The sequence below is a fragment of the Sminthopsis crassicaudata genome, chromosome 3 (genome assembly GCF_048593235.1).
Source record: "Sminthopsis crassicaudata isolate SCR6 chromosome 3, ASM4859323v1, whole genome shotgun sequence".
NCBI classification, from domain to species: domain Eukaryota; kingdom Metazoa; phylum Chordata; class Mammalia; order Dasyuromorphia; family Dasyuridae; genus Sminthopsis; species Sminthopsis crassicaudata.
This window is the reverse complement of record NC_133619.1, coordinates 640,571,260-640,591,345: the sequence shown is the minus strand read 5'-3', so window position 1 is coordinate 640,591,345 and position 20,086 is coordinate 640,571,260. Positions and strand designations below refer to the sequence as shown.

The following is a 20,086-nucleotide window of genomic DNA, read 5'->3' as shown; positions in this document are numbered from 1 at the left end:
TTTTTTCCATCTTAACTTCTGCTCTTCTTCACATGTTCTAGCCAAATGATATGACATGTAATTTTTTTTTTCTCTTATGTGGCTTCACATTGAAGTCCAGCCCCAGCTCTGGAGCTTTATATACGCTGTTCCCCAAGTCTAGCTCACACTTCATTTCCACTTACCAGCATCCTTCCCTTTCTTCAAGACTCACTTCCCCTGTGACATTTTCCCTGATATCTTTAGATTGTAAAAGTTCTCTTTCTTTTCAACTTTTCCTTGTCTATTTCAGGATCTCTCCTTTGTCCCCATTATATTCCATTTTACATTGTTCTTATCTGTGTACTTGTCAGTTCCCACCCTTCCTCCACACTGAGTCCCTTAGTGCCATATTCTAGAGATAACATCCTGTGTTCTGAGTACTAAGGTCCCTTTCATGGTTGAGAGAATCCCTGCAAAGGTCCCTCAAGCTATTCCAGGTGAATGAGAGTACTCATTTGCTCATGAGTCCCCTTATTAAGGAGCCCAAGACACAACTAATTCATAGCAAAGCCATGTAATTAAGGGAAGAGAAAAGCCGAGGGGGGACTAGTAGTGAGCATCTACTGTGTGCTAGTACTTTACAAATATTTGATCCTCATAACAACCCCGATATTATTATCCCCATTTTACAGTTGAGTAAACTGAGCAGACATTGGTTAAGTAGCTTGGCCATGCTCATACTGTTATTATCCCCATTTTACAGTTGAATAAACTGAGCAGACATTGGTTAACTTGACCATGCACATACTATTATTATCTCCATTTTATAGTTGAGTAAACTGAGGCAGACATTGGTTAATAACTTGACTATGCTTATACTATTTAATCTCCATTTTACAATGGAGTAAACTGAGGCAGACATTGGTTAATAACTTGACTATGCTCATACTATTATCTCCATTTTACAATGGAGTAAACTGAGGCAGACATTAGTTAATAACTTGACTATGCTCATACTATTATCTCCATTTACAATTGAGTAAACTGAGGCAGACATTGGTTAATAACTTGACCATGCTCATACTATTATCCCCATTTTACAGTTGAGTAAACTGAGGAAGACACTGGTTAATAACTTGGACATGCTCATTCTATTATTCCTATTTTACAGTTGAGTAAACTGAGGCAGACATTGGTTAATAACTTGGACATGCTCATTCTATTATTCCTATTTTACAGTTGAGTAAACTGAGGCAGATATTGGTTAATAACTTGGCCATGCTCATTCTATTATTCCTATTTTACAGTTGAGTAAACTGAGGTAGAATTAGTTAAATAACTTGGCCATGCTCATACTATTATCTCCATTTACAATTGAGTAAACCGAGGTAGAATTGGTTAAGTAACTTGGCCATGCTCATACTATTATCCCCATTTTACAGTTGAGTAAACCGAGGCAGACATTGGTTAAATAACTTGGCCGTGCTCATACTAGTAGGTGTTTGAACTCGGGTCTTCCTGTCTCCAGACTAGGAATTCTTGTCCACTGCCATCTATTAATAAATAGTAAAGGGGAAAATAAAAAAGGCCAAGTGAACGTTCCCATGACAACACCTGGGTTCGTCAGTGCGGAGAGCGGACAGAATCCGGGCTCGGAGGGGCGGGGCGCACAGGTGTGCCACACTGCAGGGACCAATGCGCCGGGTTAGAGGGGCGGGAGGGCACGGCCCTGGCGCCCACCTGCGGGGCGGACACGCGTCTGCCTCTAAAGGCAGGGGTGGGACGGGGCTGCCCCTTCCTTCTCAGGGGTCGCTAGTGCCAGGGGCGGGGCGGGAGTCCCCCCCCGCGGCGTGCTCTCCTCCTCGCCGGGGGCGTCCTCCCCGGCGGCGTGCTCTGTGCTGGGGGGCCCCGGGCCGCGGAGCCCTTGGGTTCCCCGCAGGGAAAGAGGCCCCGGGCCGGAGAGCGTCCCCGCGGAGGAGCGGCTCGCGATCCCCGGCGCGGTTAGAGACGCCGTTTTCCTCCCGGAGGAGGTTCCCGGCCCCGGGGCTCGAGCCGGCGGCGCTGCGGTCCGCCCGCGGGGGCCCGCTCCCCGCGGCCCCGCTCCGGCCGCTGCCCCGCCGCGTGCCTTCATCCCCATCTCCCAGGCTGCCCTCCCCCTCGGCCCTCCTCTCGCTCCCTGCAGTTCCCCGGCCGTGTCCGGGCCGGCCGTGCCCCGCGGTCCCGGTCGTGGACTCGGAGACCTTGACTTTCGGTGGTCTCAGGGACCTCCCGCGGCGTCCGGGGGACTCCTCCAGCTCTGACAGCTCGAGACTCTTCCGCTAATAACAACGGGGGAAAGACCATGGAGACGGCAGCGTACGGGCTGTGTGACCTTGGATAAGTCACTTTCCCCTGTGCCTTTCAGGCAAACTCCCCTAAAGTGAAGGAGGCTGACTAAGTGACCTCAGAACTCCCCGCCAGCCGTAAACCCTGTGATCCTCCGATCCTCCTCCCCCAACTTTGTCCCCGGCCTCCCCCCCCCCTTTCTGGGCTCCCAGGCCTCCGCCCGCGCTCTCATTAGGCGGTAGGGGGCGGGCCGGGCCGGGCGGTGCAGGTGCGGGGCCGGAGCAAGCCAGCGGCGGGGAGGGAGGGAGGGTAGGGAGGGAGGGGAAGGAGCGGGCCGGGAGCGAGCGGCGGACGGCGGCGGCGGCGCGGCGGCACCATGGGCCCGGCCCGCGCGTTCCCGTGGCCGCTGCTGCTGGTCTGGGCGGCCGCGGCCGGGACAGGTAGGAGCCGGCTCGGGGCGCCGAGCGGGGGGAGAGGGCGGACGGGAGGGAGGACGGTCACCGCTGCTGCAAAGGCCAGAACAATGCGATGTATCCGCAGACCCCCACGCCCCCCCTCCCCGCGGCCCGAGCTCCGCGAGCATCCCCGGCCGCGCAGACCCCGCTCTGCCCTTTCCGCGTCCCGGCCTGCCCCCCCCCCCCGCTCCGGTCCCCTCCTCCCCCCCACTGCCGTTCCCCGCGCCCGCTCCGCGCTGCACCCCCGTCTCGCGCCCCCCGTTTCCTCCATCCCTCGTCTGGCGCACTCCCCCCAGCCCCTCCGCGGTCCCTCCCGGCTCGCGGTCCCCCCGCCCGCCCGCTCCCCTTCCGAATTTCCTGTGCTCCCGGCGGCGCTCGTCCCTCCCCGGGCTCGCATCCCTGCCCGTTCCCCTCCGCGCTGCGCCCGAGCCCTCTCGGCTCCGCTTCGGATCTCGGGCGCCCTCCCCGCTTGCGCCCCAGTCTCGCGCCTCTCCCCGCCCCCGCCGCCACACACCCCCGACAAAGGAAGGAGCCGGAGCCCGGAGCCGCAGGACGGGTGGGGGGGAGGCGGCGCGTCCCGCTCCGGGGGTCCGAGGCTCTGCTCGGGGTCCGGAGGGAGAAGGGGAGCGGAGTTCCGGAGGGAGGGATGCGGCAGCCCCCTCTCCCCCAGCACCATCCCCGCACCGCCACGCAGGCCCCGGGACAAAGAGGCCCGTCTTTGTCGGGCTTCCCCATCCCCGTCGCCCACCCTGCCTCCCGAACTGTCCCTGGCCCGCTGTCCCCTCGTCCCTCGGTCCCCCTCATCCTTCTCCATCTCCTCCCTCCCGGGAGTCAGATCCCGGTCTCTGCCTCGGCCTTCTCCCCCTCTCCTTTCCCGTCCTCTCCCCCCCTTTGTCCCCCTCCATCTCTCCCGTCCCCCATCTCTGCTCTCTGCCTTCCCCATCCCTACCCTCTGCATCCCCGGCCTCGGGGCCCCTGCTTCACGCGTGTCCTCCCTTGACCCCTGCCCCCCTGGTCCCCCCCCACCCCCCCAGATCAGGGTCCGAGCCCGAGACGCTGGGGTTGGATGAAGGTGGATGTGAGGGAACGCACAAAGGGGGAACTTGTGTCAGCGCCAGAGGCACCGAGCAGAGCCACTCATTCCCACACTGGGAAGAAGCTGGGGAGGAGCCGAAAGACCACTAGACTCGGAGGCTAGAGAGCAGGGATCAGCTCTCAGCTCCGGTACCCACTTACCTGGGTGACCTTGGACAAGTCCCTTCCCTTCTGGTCCTCTGGCACTGACACAAGTTCCCCCATTGTGTAGGTTTCGCCCTCTGACAAATGCCTCCACTATGTTCTAAGCTCCCTTCCATATTGATACTCCATGTTCCAAGATCTCTTCCATCTCAGATACCCTGTGGTTCTGTCATCCTCGGGGATCTCCACTGTGCCTTAGCCTCCTCTCTGACAGGTCCATAGCCCTTCAAAGACATGGAGACTAGTGGGGGAGGGGGCCCTGAGGGGGTCTCCTGATGGGGCCAGTGAAGAGGTGCCTACTATGTACTTGCTGAGCCTAAAATCCATCTGGGTTGAGTGTTCTAGGTATGAGATCTGTTGCCATGGAAAGGGCCCTAAGCTGTCGCTGGCCGGGAGAACTGGATTTGTCTAGTCTCACCTGTGCCCCTGACTCGTGGTAGGTTCTTGCCAAGTCCCTCATCCCGTCTGGGCCCCAGTTTCCCTCTCTAACTTGAGCAGACCAAGAGAAGTCTCCTGTCTTTCCCAGCTCTGACATCCTGGGTTCTCGCTCCTCCTGACATCGTGCTGGCTCTAACAATTCATAGTCCAAATTCTCTTTGAGACTCTATTTAACATCCTACGTTCTGGCATTCTATCCTAAGGTCCCTTAAGGAGTTCTATCATCCTTTCCAGTTCAAACATCCAGGTTCCAGGCCCCCTTCCAAATCTAGGTTCTCTTGCTTTTCAGGGCCCAGGTGGCTCCAGGCACAGGTCCAAAGCACCCAGTGCCCCGAGGTCTCTGGCAGAAGTCTCTGAGGACTGTCCCAGAGACACCCCACACTGCTTTTCTCGGCAATTCCGCATTCCTTCTCCAGTCTTGCAAACCCCTATCGTTTCCTCCCATCTGCTGGCCGGCCTGTCACAATGTCCACGGGACTTAGATCTTCACAGAACCATGAGTTCTGCCACTGGCAGTCACCGACTGTACAAAAATCAAAGCTTGAGGAGCCTAGCCTTGAGTCTTAGACTTAAGCCCTCCGAGTCACAGACTTGCAAAGCAGAGAGTTGCATTCAGGCTCCAGAACCGGAAAAGATAACCGAGTTCTAGCTTCTTCCTGTGAAGTCTGGGCTAGGATGGGAATCAACTCTCTCCACCTTGGAGAACGAGGCTCTGAGAACAGATGAGAACTCCTCTCATCACGAGCTCTGAAATCTGAAGCCTGGGAGCTGGACAAGCACAGCTTTGGGGATATGGAAAGGCCATTACTCTTAAGCCTGCGACCATAAGCTCCAGAATCTGAACCTTGTGGGCTCTAGAATCGCTCACACAGAGTCTTAGATCTCAGAACGAAAGGCTCATAGAGTCCCAGAGAAGAGAGAAGTCTCCTAACTTCTGGCTCCCAGGGTGGATGCCTTCAGGGCATTGCCTTCATTTTATAAGTAAACTTTCTGCCAAAAGAACACAGTGAAAGGCCAGCGGTGATGGGAGAGATAGACTCTTCTGGGAATCGGAAGCCCTGAATTCTAGTACTGACTCTCCACTAGAGATTCATCATGTGGGCATGGGGAATCCCTCCCGCTCTTCTGGGCCTCAGTTTCCCTACCTGGAAAACAAGAGGGTTAGGCTTAATGGTGTGTCTATGGGTCTTTCTAGTTTGAGAATCACTCCTGTTCTTCAAGGCCTCAGTTTCCCTACCTGGAAAACGAGGATTGGGCTTAATGGTGTGTCTATGGGTCTTTTTAGTGTGAGAATCCCTCCTGTTCTTCAGGGCCTCAGTTTCCCTACCTGGAAAACAAGAGGATTGGGCTTAATAGTGTGTCTATGGGTCTTTCTAGTTTGAGAATTTCTCCTATTCTTCAGGGCCTCAGTTTCCCTACCTGGAAAACAAGAGGATTGGGCTTAATAGTGTGTCTATGGGTCTTTCTAGTTTGAGAATCCCTCCTGTTCTTCAGGGCCTCGGTTTCCCTACCTGGAAAACAAGAGGATTGGGATTAATGGTGTGCCTATGGCTCTTTCTAGTGTGAGAATCCCTCCTGTTCTTCAGGGCCTCAGTTTCCCTACCTGGAGAACAAGAGGGTTAGGCTTGATGGTGTGTCTATAGGACTTTCTAGTTTGAACATGTTATGACCTTGTCTCCAGATTTTAGAGACTAAGGGGGAAGGAGTGACTAAGGAAAACACTTATTCTCTAGGCTACTGGGAACTGCTCTGGAGCTGCTGCTCTGGCTCCCTACCTTTCCTCTAGCTCCCCCCAACCCAGAGCCCCCCTACTTGCCACTGGGAAGGACATTTGAAAGGTACCAGAGGGAAAGGATACACAGAAACATCAGGAGATGTGTGGAAACAGACAAACAACAAAGAAACAGGAATAGAGACACTAAAACACAAAGGCGCCCAGTGGTCACCGCCTCCCACTCCCCAGGACTGGCCTCCGGGCTGCTGCGTGCCTTGCTGGGGAGATGGAATTCTGGTTTTTTGAATGGGGCTCTTCTGAGTCATCCACAGGAGGATGCCCTGGGTGTGGGTGAGGGGGGCATGTGAGTGGGCATGGGAGAGGAAGGGAGGGAAATGTTCGGGGGGGGGAGGAGAGAGTCCAAATCTTTCAGCTCTGCAATTCTAAGGCCCCCTGGGTCCCTGATGGGCTTGGTGAGGCCTAGGGGATGAGGATGCTCGGGTCCCTGAGGTGACTGAGCTGGGGGTGGTTAATGCCGTGCGAGGCAGCTCTGTCCCCGCCAGGACAAAGCAGGCTTTCTCTCCCCCAGGGAGGGAGAGAGACAGACCTTTAGTTCCCAACCCCTCATGGCACCAGTAAACTTTTTGTCTCCATTCGTCCCCACTCTTCAAGAAGCCAGGCACTCTGCTGTCCGGCCCTGCCAGGCCCCAGGTAGCCCGACCTTCTGTTCCCCTCCAGCCCCACCAGGTGCCCAGGCTAGTCAGGGTGCTTCCTGAGGGGTATATTGGGACACTTCTGGGGAAGCCTCCTAGGAATCCCCGCCCCCGGCTTGGGCTCCGGCCCAGCATCTTGGGAGCTCAGGGAATCCCAGGAATGCGGGGGCCACAGGGGGGCTTTGTGTGAGTCCAACTGCTGACTCACCCTCCCCACCCCCATCCACATTCTCTGTCAGACTCTGGGTGCCCCGAAGAGCTGGGCCCCGGGGCCCTCTGCCTGCTGAGATTTGGGTGTCCCGGGAAGGGTAGCTCCACGCCTGACTGACTCAGTGACCCAGAGCACTACTACCTGCACGCCCTTCCACTTGACTTCCCAGAAGCCTAGACTTAGGCTCTCTGAGCCCTTGAAAGGCTATCAGAAAGCCTGGCTGCTTGGGGGCCTCGGGGACTGAGAAGGCAGGTCCCTGGTCCCTGGAGCCTAGATGCCCAACTCCCTGGTTCTGGGAACTCAAACTGGAGGCCTGGGGGGGCTGGGCAGCTGCAGCACAGTGAGAGCCCAGGGACCTGGATCTCTGAAAGGAAGGGGGAGGCGGGCGCTCAGGTGCCTGGATAATGGCAGGGAGGGTCCCTGGGGGTGGGGATGCACCAGGAACTCAGTCGTTTGGATCCTTGAAGTGGGGTGAAGGGGGCTTGGGGCACCTGGGTCCCTTAAGACAGAGGTTGCTCTGGGTGTCGGGTCCTTAAGGTTGGAGGAGGAGGAGAAGGAGAATCTGGCGCCTGGGTCTTGAAGCCTGGGGGTGGAGGGCGGTCGGGAGCTTGGGTCCCTGGAATACAGGCGCCTTTACACCCAGAGCTGGAATAATCGGGGCTTTGTGCAAAGGATGCTCCGGACTCGGCCATTGATGGGGGGTGGGGGGCGTGGAATGTACCACCTCCGGAAACCTGGGGGGTTGTTCAGAATCTTGGGAGCTGGGGTGGGGGGGAAATGACCTTCTCCGCTGAGCGACCTTGAGCTCCCGCGGGGATTCGCTGACTCAGCGTGAGGGGCGCCCCCCCCTTCTCTTCCTTTCTGATTCCCCCCTTCCCTAGGATCGGTCCATCACCACGGAAACCCGCCTGGTGACAGCTGGGGCCCGGATGCCTGGGGGGGGGGGGGGGGAGGTCAGGACTCCTGAGTCCCTGTGGAGCCCAGGCTAGGGAGGATCAGCTTAAGCGGTTCTATGAGGGGAGGGGAGAAGAGCTGGGGAATCAGGACGCCTGGGACTCTGGACCGAGCGGAAGACGGGGAGGAAGAAAGGGCCTCGGGCTCTTGTCCCTTTCCTTCTCCTCGCTCTGGCTCCCCTCCTCCTCCCGCTGCTCCTGGCACTATTTCTATGGCAATGCCCCGGCGCTGTCAACACAACCTTAGGTTTAAAGGGCCCGCGCCCTGAGCCTGAGCCCTCTGGCCCAGCCTCCGGCCCCCAGGCCCAGCCTCCTCCTAGAGCTTTTAGGCTCACCCCTCCCCCCCAACTCCCAATGGACACAAAGGCTCTGGGGACATTAACATTCCTGCCACGAGCCCAGCTTGTTACTGAGCTGGGAGGGAGACACAAGAGACCCCCCAGGGACAGGAGGGGGGTGGGGAGGGGAGAAGGGAGATATGGAAATGCGCATGAAAATGAGGATGGGGCTGGATGGAAAAGGAGATGGAGCATTTGAATAGGGTGCTGGGGGAGAAAGGAACCCAGGGAGGGTTTGGGGAAATCGGGCTCTGGATAAATAAAAAGAATAAAATCAGGGCGGAAATGCTGCTGGGAATGGGGTGGGGACGGACTCCGGACCAGGCTTGTTTCTGGGGTGGAGAAAGCATAGTTTGGATTAGGAGAGAGACGCCAGGGGTGGTGGGGATGGAGATGAGGAAGAGGGTGGCTCTGGCTCAGCCCCCGGAAGGATGGAGCTCTGGAGAGGCCCAGAAACGATCCAGGAGTCCTGGCTGCCTCTGAAAAGCGTGCATTTCCATGTCTCTGGTGACCAGGGTCGGCCCAGGGGGTGCAGACTGAGAACGTGACTGTGGCAGAGGGCGGGGTGGCCGAGATCACCTGCAGACTGCACCAGTACGACGGGTCCATCGTGGTCCTCCAGAACCCAGCCCGGCAAACACTCTTCTTCAATGGCACCAGAGGTGAGGCTCTCTCGGGGTGGGGGACTAGGACAGAGCAAGCCCGGGGCCCTGGGTGGCAAGTGCTCCTGGGACAAGTCCCTGCAAGCCCAGATGCCTCCAGCCTCAGGGTCTAGACTAGGGAGGGAAGGATGGGGCAGTGAGAGGATTAAAAGGGAGAGTGTGGTCCAGGGTGGGGAGACAAACAGAGATGGAGGTGTGGGTTGGGTCAGGGGAGAAAGAAGTCAGTGGTAGAAAAGTGGTGAGAGTTGGGGAGGGTTTTAGAAAGAGCAGGGGGGTCTTCTCTCACCCTTCTGTGATCTCTGCCCAGCTCTAAAGGACGAGCGTTTCCAGCTGGAGGAGTTCTCCCCCAGAAGGGTCCGAATAAGGCTCTCAGATGCCCGGCTGGATGATGAGGGCGGCTACTTCTGCCAGCTGTACACAGAAGACACCCATCACCAGATTGCCACCCTCACTGTGCTTGGTAAGGCTCCGCAAATCCTCTCTTAAGCCTGAGAAATTTGGGACACTGCAAACCTTGATGTCTCTGTGACCTCAGACCAAGCTCCCTTGGATTTTTCAGAATTGTCACCTATCAGTCTGATCTCTGGGCAGAATTGCTCTGATTCCTATAACTGTCCTCTTATTGTAGACGAAGGCTTTCATTTCCCAATTAATTTATCCTGGAGTTTATGAAGTGTCTGTGTGCTGGGTAGCTGGGATCCAATTTGTCAATAAACATTTGAAAATATTAAGAAAGAAAAAAGATAGGAAAGGAAAGGAAAGGAAAGGAAAGGAAAGGAAAAGAAAGGAAAGGAAAGGAAAGGAGAAAGGAAAGGAGAAAGGAAAGGAAAAAGGAAAGGAAAAAGGAAAGGGGAAAGGAAAGGGGAAAGGAAAGGGGAAAGGAAAGGAGAAAGGAAAGGAGAAAGGAGAAAGGAAAGGAGAAAGGAAAGGAGAAAGGAAAAAGGAAAGGAAAGGAAAGGAAAGGAAAGGAGAAAGGAAAGGAGAAAGGAAAGGAGAAAGGAAAAAGGAAAGGAGAAAGGAAAAAGGAAAGGAGAAAGGAAAAAGGAAAAAGGAGAGGAGAGGAGAGGAGAGGAGAGGAAAGGAAAAAGGAAAGGAAAAAGGAAAAAAGAAAAAAGAACAGGCTTTATCCTAAAGAAGCTTGAATTCTATTAGAAGAAACCTAAATGTCCATCTCTATGGATAGACAGCTAGGTGGCGCCATAGTAGATAGAATAGACTCATCTTCATGAGTTCAAATCCAGCCTCAGACACTTACTAGCTGTGTGGTCACGGACAAATTAGTTTCTTCTTCTGTAAAACGAGCTGGAAATTGCAATGGCAAACAACTTCAGTATCCCTGCCAAGAAAACCCCAAATGGGGTCACAAGAAAACAACAATGGATAGACAGGACATAACCAGCTGGCTCAAGGTGACCTTGGATGGAGAAGGCACTAGCTACTAAGGAGACAAGGGGAGGTTTCCGGCAGCAGGAACACTTGAGTCAAAGAAACTAAGTGCCCCAAGAGGCAAAGATGAGGAGGGAAAGACTTTCAGGTCCCCTTTTCTGCTCTGACACTGCTCCTCCCTGCTGCAGACCCTTACCACCTTCCACCGGGACTGCTGCACTAGTCCATCCTTCACTCAGGCACCAAAGGGATCTTCTAAAAACATAGGTGTAACCATACTATCCCCCGACTCAGTCAACTCCAGTAACTCTCTTTGTCCTCCAGTATCAAATATAAAATTGTCCAATTGGCATTCAAAGCCCTTTGTAACCTGCTACACACACACACACACACACACACTCATACACACATACACATTCACACATTCACACCTTTCCAGGATTCTTATACCTTAAACTCCCTGTCTGGGAAGTCCTGTGGCTGGCTTCTTTGCTGTTCCTAAGACATCTTCCCGCTCCGGGCATTTTCTCTGCTTGTCCCTTATGTCTGCAACACTCTCCCTCTTTTCCTCTGCCTCCTGACTGCCTCCAAGTCTTAGCTAAAGACCTTATTTTCCACAAGAAGTCTCTTCTGATCCCCTTTCATTCTAGTGCCTTCTTTCTGTTGCTCATCTCCAATTTATCCTGTTTGTACTCTCTGCTCTGTGAACTCCTGGAGAACAGGGACTGTCTTTGCTCTTTCGTTGTATTCCTATTGCTTAACACAGTTCCTGGCACATAAATGTTCATATTTATTAAATAAGTAGAGAGGGAGATGGCACAAAGACACAGATATGGCACTTCTAACACTGTGTGCCAGGAAGGCAAATGGACTGGGATGATGGCCATAAAGTGGATGAAGAACAGAAGCTACATGTGATACCAGACACACACACAATCAGCCTCTGCCCTCATGGAGTTTACCTTTTATAGTGGAAAGGGAAAACAACATGTAGAAATGAATCAATTCAAAATATATACCTTGCAGGGAGTGAGAGGCCATTAACAATTGATGAACTCAGAAAAATTATTGAGGGAAGTGAAGTGAGCGCTTAGGAAACTTGGGGATAGGCTGTGCAAAGGCTTTGAGGAGACATGGAAGGATTTGTGTGGGGAACAGCAGAAGGGGAGGTTTTCTAGTATCAGTCCTCTCTCCAATCAAGAAACCGAGTCCCCGAGAGATTAAGTGAGCTGCCCAGTCACCTGGCAACTATATATAGTTGCTTAATGAAAGTTTATTGGCTGACTGATGAAAGTAGAAGCCTGGATTTCAATTGACTCCAAATCTCGGTGGCGTGTTTTGCCTGCATCCCCACTCATCTCTCTGTGATGTTGAGATCCCCTCCGTGTTTGTTGCAGTGGCCCCGGAGAACCCCATAGTGGAAGGCCGGGAGCAGGCTGTAGAGGGTGGCGAGGTGGAATTGAGCTGCGTCGTGCCCCGATCCCGACCGCCAGCCATGCTTCGATGGTACCGGGACAAAAAAGAACTTAGAGGTCAGAGGAATTAGAGGGAGGGCCTGGATGGGGAGAGGGGGAAAGAGGGAGCTGGGGAAGGGGAGGGGAGCCTGGAAACGGGCCTTTTCTCTGGAGAAAGGGCATGGTCCTTGAGGTCTGGACCACTGGGGATGGATCAGGAACTGGGATGCGAAGAGAATTCATCTTTCTGGGTAGGTGTGGACAGCCGGCAAGAGAATGGGAAGGTGTGGAGCGTGGCCAGCACAGTGCGCTTCCAAGTGGACCGGAAGGATGACGGCGGCATCGTGACATGTGAGGCTCAGAATGCTGCCCTCCCTCCAGGCCACAGCAAGCAGACTCAGTACGTGCTGGATGTCCAGTGTAAGTGACCAGGCTCTGGGGGAGAGGGCACAACACCCCCAAAACAGCAGCAGAGGGTTCCTGGGCGGAAAGGGCTTTGGTCATGATTCCCATCCATCCCTGCTTCTGATGGACAGGGACCCTGAGCTTCTGAGAGGAAATCTCACATACCGGAACCTACCCTAGACATTTATGAAACCAAGGTCTAGAGTTCAAATGACTCTCCCATGGTTAAACAACCAGCTCTCCCCTGGGCATAATGTAGTTCAACCTCATCCTCAGGAGCAACACAATCTTGGCTTCACTAAGTGAAGATCCCAGACTGGAAATGACAAATGTCCTTAAGAGAGTTCCAGAATCCAGTTTGGTCCAGTTTAGGAGAGAAGTCTGGTCTTTAATACACCTCCCAAATCCGGCTCCCGAGGTGCCCTAAGCCCTAGAACTGTGCAGGCCTTGGCAGCAGCAGGGGACTATGGGACATGAGTGTGAATTCCACTTCATTCCTTATTTGCCTTTGTGACTTTGGACACATTGTTTCATTTCCCTAAACCTCAGTCTTCAATTTGAAAACGAGGAAGCTGGACTAGGGACTTTTGAGGGTCCTTTCCGATGGAAATCTAAAATGCACAAATAATCCCTCGCATTATAAAGTTATCTACTGTGACCTTCACAACAGCCCTATGAAGGGAGGTGCTACATCCTCATTTTACTCTTGAGAAAACTAAGGCAGAATTAGAACCCAGTCCTCCCAGCACCAAATCCAGTGCCCTTCCCCTCCCTCATCCATGCCATCTGGCTGCCCACCCTCTTGGAACTTGGATTATTTAACTAGATTAAGCGACTTGCCCAAATTCAGGAAACAGCCAGGCTCCACGCTTGGGGCCCGGGGCTCCTGGACGGCTGGTCTGTTCTCTGCCACCTGGGAAAGTGGGCAGAGCAGGGTTGGCCATCCTGGGCGGGGCCGGGGTGGGCCAGGCCTGTGGAGGGGAGAAGCGGGCCTTGGCCTCCCAGCTTTGACGTTCCCCGCCCGCTCTGCTCACAGACTCCCCCAGTGCCCGGATTCACGCCTCCCAGGCCGTGGTGAGGGAGGGAGACACGCTGGTGCTGACTTGCGCTGTCACAGGGAACCCCAGGTCAGAGAGTGGGATGGACGGAACGGGATTCGAAGGTTAAGACTGGCGGGGAAGGGAGCCAGGATTGGAGGCCGGGAACTGCCTGGGGGAGGAAGGTCGGCGGGATTGGGACCCCTGGGTCACCCAGCGGCGAAGTGCACTCGGGGATCGGCGTGTCTGGGTCCCCAGAGGAGGGAGGGAGGGAGACTGGGGAGACTGGGAGGCTTGCAGTGACCGGTCCGGGGGGAGGAGGAGGGGTCCCAGAGAGCGGAGACTAGGCTGGCCGGCTGCCTGGGCCCTTGAGCTCTCTGGCCCCTCCTCGCAGGCCCGGGCAGATCCGGTGGAGCCGGGGGAATGAGTCGCTCCCCGAGCGGGCAGAGGCGGTGGGAGAGACGCTCACACTCCCTGGCCTCACCTCCCTAGACAACGGCACCTATACTTGTGAGGCCGGGAACAAGCACGGCCAAGCGCGAGCTCTCTACGTGCTGGTGGTCTACGGTGAGGCACGGGGGGCGGGGCACGAGGAAAGGGGCGGGGATCCGACGGAACGCCCCGTTTTCGCTGGGGGGCGGGCTCGGAAGGTCGGCGAGGGCAGGGGGTTCCGCGCCCCCGTCCCTGCAATCGCCCCGGTAACTGTGCCTTCCTTCGCCGAGCAGACCCCGGCGCGGTGGTGGAGGCCCAGACCTCAGTGCCCTACGCTATCGTGGGGGGCATCCTGGCGCTGCTCGTCTTCCTCATCATCTGCGTCTTGGTGGGCATGGTCTGGTGCTCCGTGCGGCAGAAGGGTGAGCGGGGGCGGGGCCGGGCTGCCAAGGGGCGGGGCTGGGGTCGCTGATTGGCGAAAAGCGGATGGGGCGGGGCTTGGCCGGAAAGGTGCGCGCTGGGAGCGTGCCCCTGGGCCGGTCCCGGAGGCGTCCCCGCCCTTCCCGGCTCTGTGCCTCCGACACGGTCTCAGCATCAGAAACCTGTGTCCGGCCCTGCCTCTCTGAGCCGGACTAGCTCTGCTTCTCTCTGCGCCCCATCTCTGCCGACCGAGGCTCATTCTCCATTTCTCTGTGCCCCCCCACCCCCGTTCCCCCACCCTCTCCAGGCTCCTATCTCACCCACGAGGCCAGCGGACTGGATGAGCAAGGGGAGGCCCGCGAGGCCTTTCTGAACGGGGGCGATGGACACAAGCGCAAGGAGGAATTTTTCATCTGACCCTTCCCCGTGTCCCCGGCCCCAGGCCTGGCCCCGGCGGGGTCTCCCCAGTCCAGGACGGAACCAGCAAAGACTTTGACCTGGGCTAAGGGCCATTTGGGAGTTTTCCCCACCCCTAACATCCAACGAGACAGGGAGGCCGCACCTGGGCCTTTCTGAGGGAGGTTAGGACTGGGGGCCGGATGTCGAGATGCCTAAGGGGGTGGGAATGGGGACTCAGGACCCCAAAGGGGCAGGGAGTGGGGAATCAGGGTGTCTTGAGTTCCCCAGAAGGGGAGGATAATACTTGAGTTCCCCAAAAGGAAGAGGAGATCTGGAGACCTGGGTCTCTGATGGGCCAGGGGCTGGACACTTGGGTCCAGGGTGGGGGTAGGGGGTGGGAATAGGGGTAGAGTCTGGGGGAGGGGGGGTGGCAGGGTTGGGGAGCAGCCTGGGGTGGGGGTAGGGGACTTGTCTTCTCCGGGATCCCTCCCTAGGCGCTGTGCCAGCCATTGTGAGAGTCCCCACAGACGTGGGGGACTGCTCTTTGCAAAGCCATGTTCGCACGGTTGGGGGGGAGGGATGGGGATTCTGTGTCTTTGTCATAACTCGTAATGGGGGAGGGGGGCCTGTCCCCCTCTCCAGGCCCCACTCCTGCCCACAGCTTGGGCTCCCCCCACCCACCACATGCCTCCCCTGGATCCCTTCTCCCTCGACCCCCCCAGGCCTCCCACAGGGCTCGCCCCCATCCCTTCTCTCCTTCTCCAGGCCTCCGGGGGAGAGGCCCAGGGTCCACGTGTGCGTCTCTGTGGTTTTATATATAATATATTAAAAAATGAAAAATCTGTATTAAAAAAAAAATCAGATTTCACCCCCCACCACCACCACCACGATCCACCCCCATTCCAGGCCTTTTTCTTGTAAAAACACGTTTTGTACGGGGGGGAGGGGGGTACGGAGGGGGTGGCAGCCCCACTAACCACCATTAAACTAAGGAGAGATTAAGACTGCTCGTTTGTCTGTCTGGGGGGAGAGGGACCGGAAGTAGAGCAGCTGGATTCTGGGCCGGGATGATGCCCCCTGGGAAGGACGGAAGAAAAGTGGGAAAAGCCTGGAGAAAGTGTGAAAGAAGCCACAGGGAGAGACCCGAAGAAGGGGGGAGGGGCAGGGGGTTTAGGACTCCGGACGGGGTTCCGGAATGCCCCCCGACCGTAGGACGATGGAATCGGGGCAGAGGGCAGTACTCCAACACCCTGGGATGGGGGTCCAGGGGGAGAGTTGGGGACAGGAGCTAGGCGGGAGATGCCCAGGCTCCGGGCAAACCAGAGAGAAACTCCGCCCCAGAAGGGTCAGACGGAGGGACCACCCCCGAACTCGAGGCGGAGTCCTAGGTAGTGCACGCCCCCCTCCCCAATTCCGCCCAAGTCCTCGTGCGCATGCTTTCTGGCCGGGGCTACAGACCTCCCCCCCCCCCACCCCGTCCGGGCTCTGCAGATCCGAAATGCAAATTGCTGCGCCCCTGCGCGGCCCAGCCCGGGGGCATACCAAGCCGGCCTCCCCTGGGGCCCGGGCACGTGCGTGGGCAGCGCCACTCTCCCAGCAAGCACCGGGGAATCGCGCTGCTTTCTAACTCCAACCCCTTCATTTCATACTGGGAAGGTGGGAGAAGAGGGGCGGGGGAGAGGGGGGACATCACACCGCGCGAGAGGGAGCATTCGAACCCTAGACACGCCCAGACCCAGACCCTGACACACTCCAGTAAAAGAACGCGACATGCCCGACCTTCCGCTACGAAGCAGCCCCCTCCCCTAGCTGCGAGCCTGAGGCCCCGCCCCAGCTCTACCAAGCGTAGGAAGAGCGGGGGAGGAGCGACCCTCGGGGGGGGGGGGTCTCTGATGAGCCGCTCCTGCGCCGCTCCTCCCCCGTGCCTTGGCCGGATGGTCCAGCCCATAGCGCAGGCGCTCTGGAGCCCGCCAAGTAGCCGCTCCGCTTTGCCCCCCGCCCGCCGCCGCTGCTCAAGCTCGTTCTGCGCAGGCGCCGGGGCCCTGCGTGCTGCCGCCGCCGACCGGAGCGAGCGGAGCGAGGTCGCCAGGGGTGGTGAGTGCCCGGGGGAGGGGAGGGGCGGGGCGCTCGCGCGCGAGGCATGTCGGGAGCCCGCGGGGCCGCTTCCGCGCGCCCTCCCGCCGGCCCCGCCCCTCCCGCTGTCCTGGGAGCATGGCGGCGCCCGGGGCTTATTGTCCCGGAGCACGCTGGGCCACGGTGGCGGAGAGAAACCGCCCTAGGGCATCCTGGGATCTAGGAGCAGGCAGCCCCGCTGCATTGTGGGAAAGGGGCCCCAGTGCCGCAGTGTGTTCTGGGAGCTGCATCCTGGAAGTCGAGCCGCAGTGCCCAGTGAATGGTGGGAAGCGGGCTACACTGCCCCGGTTTGCTTTCAGAGCAGCGCCACTCCGACCCATGGCATCGCAGGCCCCCGCCTCAATATCTTGTGGGAGCAGAGCCGCACGACCTGGGCATTGTGGGAGCGAGGCGCCTGGCGCCTTGTGGGGGCTCCTCCTCCCGCCATGTCTGGGCGGGCGCTTGGAGCGGGTCAGAGGCCCGCGGTACCCAGGGATGCCGCCTGGTCTCCGGTAGGGCCCACACGTCTCGGTCACGTTGCCATCCAGGACTCCAGTGCATCCTGGGAGCCGGCGTTCATTCGTTCATTCATTCTGTAATCATGAAAGCAGGCATCCATTCAGTACATTTATCGAGCGCATACTGTGTGCCCCATTCAGCAAACATTAAGCTTCTGCTGTGTGCCAGGCCTTGTGCTGAGCATAGGGGATACAAAGCGGGGCAGGCGGGCCTTGCCCTCAAGGGGCTTTCAGTCCAATGCAAAGTGTATAGTACCAGCTCGTACACAGGCCCTGAGGGTGGGGAGGGGGCGGACACAGGCCTGTTGGACGTTACAGGGTGTCTCCTGCCCCCCGTCAGGGGCACGGGAGCGTCTCCTCCAGGAGGCGCCGCCGCCTCGTCTGCCCGTCCGGACCTCGGGTGCTCCTCTCTCCCTCCCCCGGCGGCCCGCTCCTGAACCCGTCTTTCCGCTGTCCCAGCTGCCGGGGCCCCTGCAGAGAAGAGGCCCTGCGTGGAAAGAGGGCTGGGGGAGCCCATCCTGCCGTCGCCGCCCCGGCCATGACGGAGACCCGGGAGAGCGCGGAGACCGGGGGCTACGCCAGCCTGGAGGAGGACGAGGAGGAGCTGTCCCCAGGTGAGGTGCTGAGCCCGAGCCGGGCCCTGGGGGCCGGGAGCAGCCTTCCTCCCGGGGGAGCCCCAGATCGAACCCCTCTCTCGGCAGGCCCAGAGCACCCCTCCGACTCGGACTATACCCTCTCGGAGCCCGACTCCGATGAGGATGAAGAGGAGGAGGAGGAGGAGGAGGAAACCACAGATGACCCCGAATACGACCCCGGCTACAAGGTGAAGCAGCGTCTCGGTGGGGGGCGCGGGGCACCCTCGCGGAGGGCCCCTCGGGCTGCCCCACCCCCAGGGCCCCCTCCCCAGCCCTGCGCCCTGTGTGGCCGCCCGCCCCCGGGGGAGGGGGCCACAGCCCCGGGGGGCCCGCCCTGTCGGCTCTGCCGCCCCGCCGCCGCCCAGGCGACACCCCCTGCCCGCACGGCCGCTCAGCGCCAGGCGGGGGAGGAGGAGGAAGAGGACGAGGGGGCCACCTCCACTGGAGGCGATGGGCCCCCTGGGGATGAGGGGGGCGCTTACCACTGCACAGAGTGCGAGGATTCCTTCGACGACCTGGGGGAGCTTCACGGCCACTTCATGCTGCACGCCCGAGGGGAGGTGTGAGGCTGGCCCCCCCAGGGGGGCGGGGCTGAGAGAAGGGTCAGGGGGGCGGAGCCACGGTCACGTCTGTGTCTTCTGGACAGTAGCTGTGTTAGGTTCAAATAAAGCCAGATTTCTGTGTGTGATGGCGTCTGTGCGGGCGTGATCCTCCCTGTGCACGGATGGGTCTGGGGCACAGGCGGCCGAGGACTTGTGGGGCCGGAGCCCACCACCCGCCACCTGTTTTTGACCCTGAGGTCCAGGCTGCCTTGACAAAGATCACAAAGCTGGCAGAGCGAGGGCCTGACCCCCCCCCACTCAGAACCAGAGCTTGCCTCTTGGCAGCGGCCCCCGGCGGCCTCCATTGAACAGGAGCGGTTTGGGCAGCTATGGGCACGGGCTGTAGGGGTTGGGATTGGGGTCAGGCCTGGGGGAGGGGGCCGAAGGAAAGGGGAGAGGCATTCTGGAGGTGGAACCCGTGGGCTCCGTGGGCGTGGCAGAGCACGGGAAGTCTTCTGATTGGGAGGACTGAGGCTTGGGGCAAAAGTGGCTTCTTGGTGCTGAGACTTGAGCCAGAACGTGGCCCCGGGAGTCCTTTTGTTGGAGAAGATGTCATTTTAATTTGGCACCTTGGAATTCGCCTGAGTCTGCCGGGAACAATTCTCTCCAACGCCAAAGCCATTTCTAACTTGGGGAGTGTCCAGGCTGCAACCAAGGCCCCCAATCTTAGGTCCCGTTTGTGGGGATCGTGAGCAAAGAAAAGACGGCCCAGCATTAAACAGGCACGTCTCTGGCCCCTTCCTCACTGGGACCCTCTGCTAGAACCCGGAGGCGTCACCGTCATGAGGTCTAGAATTGGGGGAACTAAATGAAACTATGGGGCACAGGGAGTCAAATAGAGCTCCCCTGCAACCCCTCGGAATTCTGCGCAAAGATACGGAGTTAAATGAGTCCCAGTGGCGGCGCAGAGTCCCCTGTAAAGGGATTTACAGACCGGAAAAATCTAGATTGATAAAAGAGATTTATTATGAGGTTTGGAAGTGAAGTCTAGTAAAGTTAAAGGTAGAGACAAGAGGGCACCGGAACCAGGGTTCCACTGGGCAGAGATCCTGGGCGTGCCAGGCGTAAGGCTGCCGTGTTAGGAACCTCTGCAAAGAGGGCTCCAGCTTGGCTCTTTTATAATGAGAGCTTTAGCTAAAGGGGCCCGTGGGTGGTGTCCCAGGTTGGCTCAGATCCAGAGGGGGCCGTCCTGTCCCAGATCTCCTGTTGGAATTCAAAGGGCTGCTTTTGACTGGATTTGTGAGTCAAAGGTCCTAGCTTCTGGAATTGCTAATGCATCAGCCAGGAGGGGCTGGAATAAATCCATCTGAAAGGATTAGTTTCTTAGAGGGAGCACAACCCACATCTACTGGACTTCTCCCCTAGAGCTATGTCCATAACAAGAGTTGACCTGGAGGTTGTGTCTTACTCTGCATCTACAAGGTGACACTCTTCTTCTTTCCCCCTGAGGCTGGGGTTAAGTGACTTGCCCAGGGTCACACAGCTAGGAAGTGTTAAGTGTCTGAGACCTCCTGAATTCAGGGCTGGTGCTCTATCCACTGCGCCCCCTAGCTGCCCCAAGGTGACATTCTTTAGGGTGGAAGAGCCTAATTTCTTAAGGGGCTGAAAGAATTGGCTTTGAATGGTCATTATTCTAGGGGCCTTGGGGGGCAATGGGGAAATGCTACTGGTGGGGAG

General features: G+C 57.8%; 2 protein-coding genes across 5 annotated transcripts; both read left to right on the top strand.

Annotated features, from left to right (window-relative positions):
• Positions 1-2,644: 2,644 nt before the first annotated feature.
• On the top strand, positions 2,645-15,382 carry CADM4 (cell adhesion molecule 4). The gene is made up of 9 exons (XM_074307013.1): positions 2,645-2,726; positions 8,863-9,009; positions 9,317-9,469; positions 11,793-11,927; positions 12,105-12,269; positions 13,291-13,381; positions 13,686-13,858; positions 14,017-14,145; positions 14,451-15,382. The coding sequence occupies exons 1-9, from the start codon at positions 2,663-2,665 to the stop codon at positions 14,558-14,560; spliced, it is 1,167 nt and encodes a 388-aa protein (XP_074163114.1). The 5' UTR covers positions 2,645-2,662; the 3' UTR covers positions 14,561-15,382.
• A 1,058-nt stretch (positions 15,383-16,440) lies between these two features.
• On the top strand, positions 16,441-18,495 carry ZNF428 (zinc finger protein 428). Of its 4 annotated transcripts, none has more exons than XM_074307016.1 (3): positions 16,441-16,636; positions 17,513-17,786; positions 17,874-18,495. In XM_074307016.1, the coding sequence occupies exons 2-3, from the start codon at positions 17,711-17,713 to the stop codon at positions 18,371-18,373; spliced, it is 576 nt and encodes a 191-aa protein (XP_074163117.1). In that variant the 5' UTR covers positions 16,441-16,636; positions 17,513-17,710; the 3' UTR covers positions 18,374-18,495. The 4 variants fall into 4 exon arrangements, with proteins under 4 accessions (XP_074163117.1, XP_074163118.1, XP_074163116.1 ...); XM_074307017.1 differs by having other exon boundaries at positions 17,491-17,786; XM_074307015.1 differs by having other exon boundaries at positions 16,442-16,636; positions 17,632-17,786.
• Positions 18,496-20,086: the final 1,591 nt, after the last annotated feature.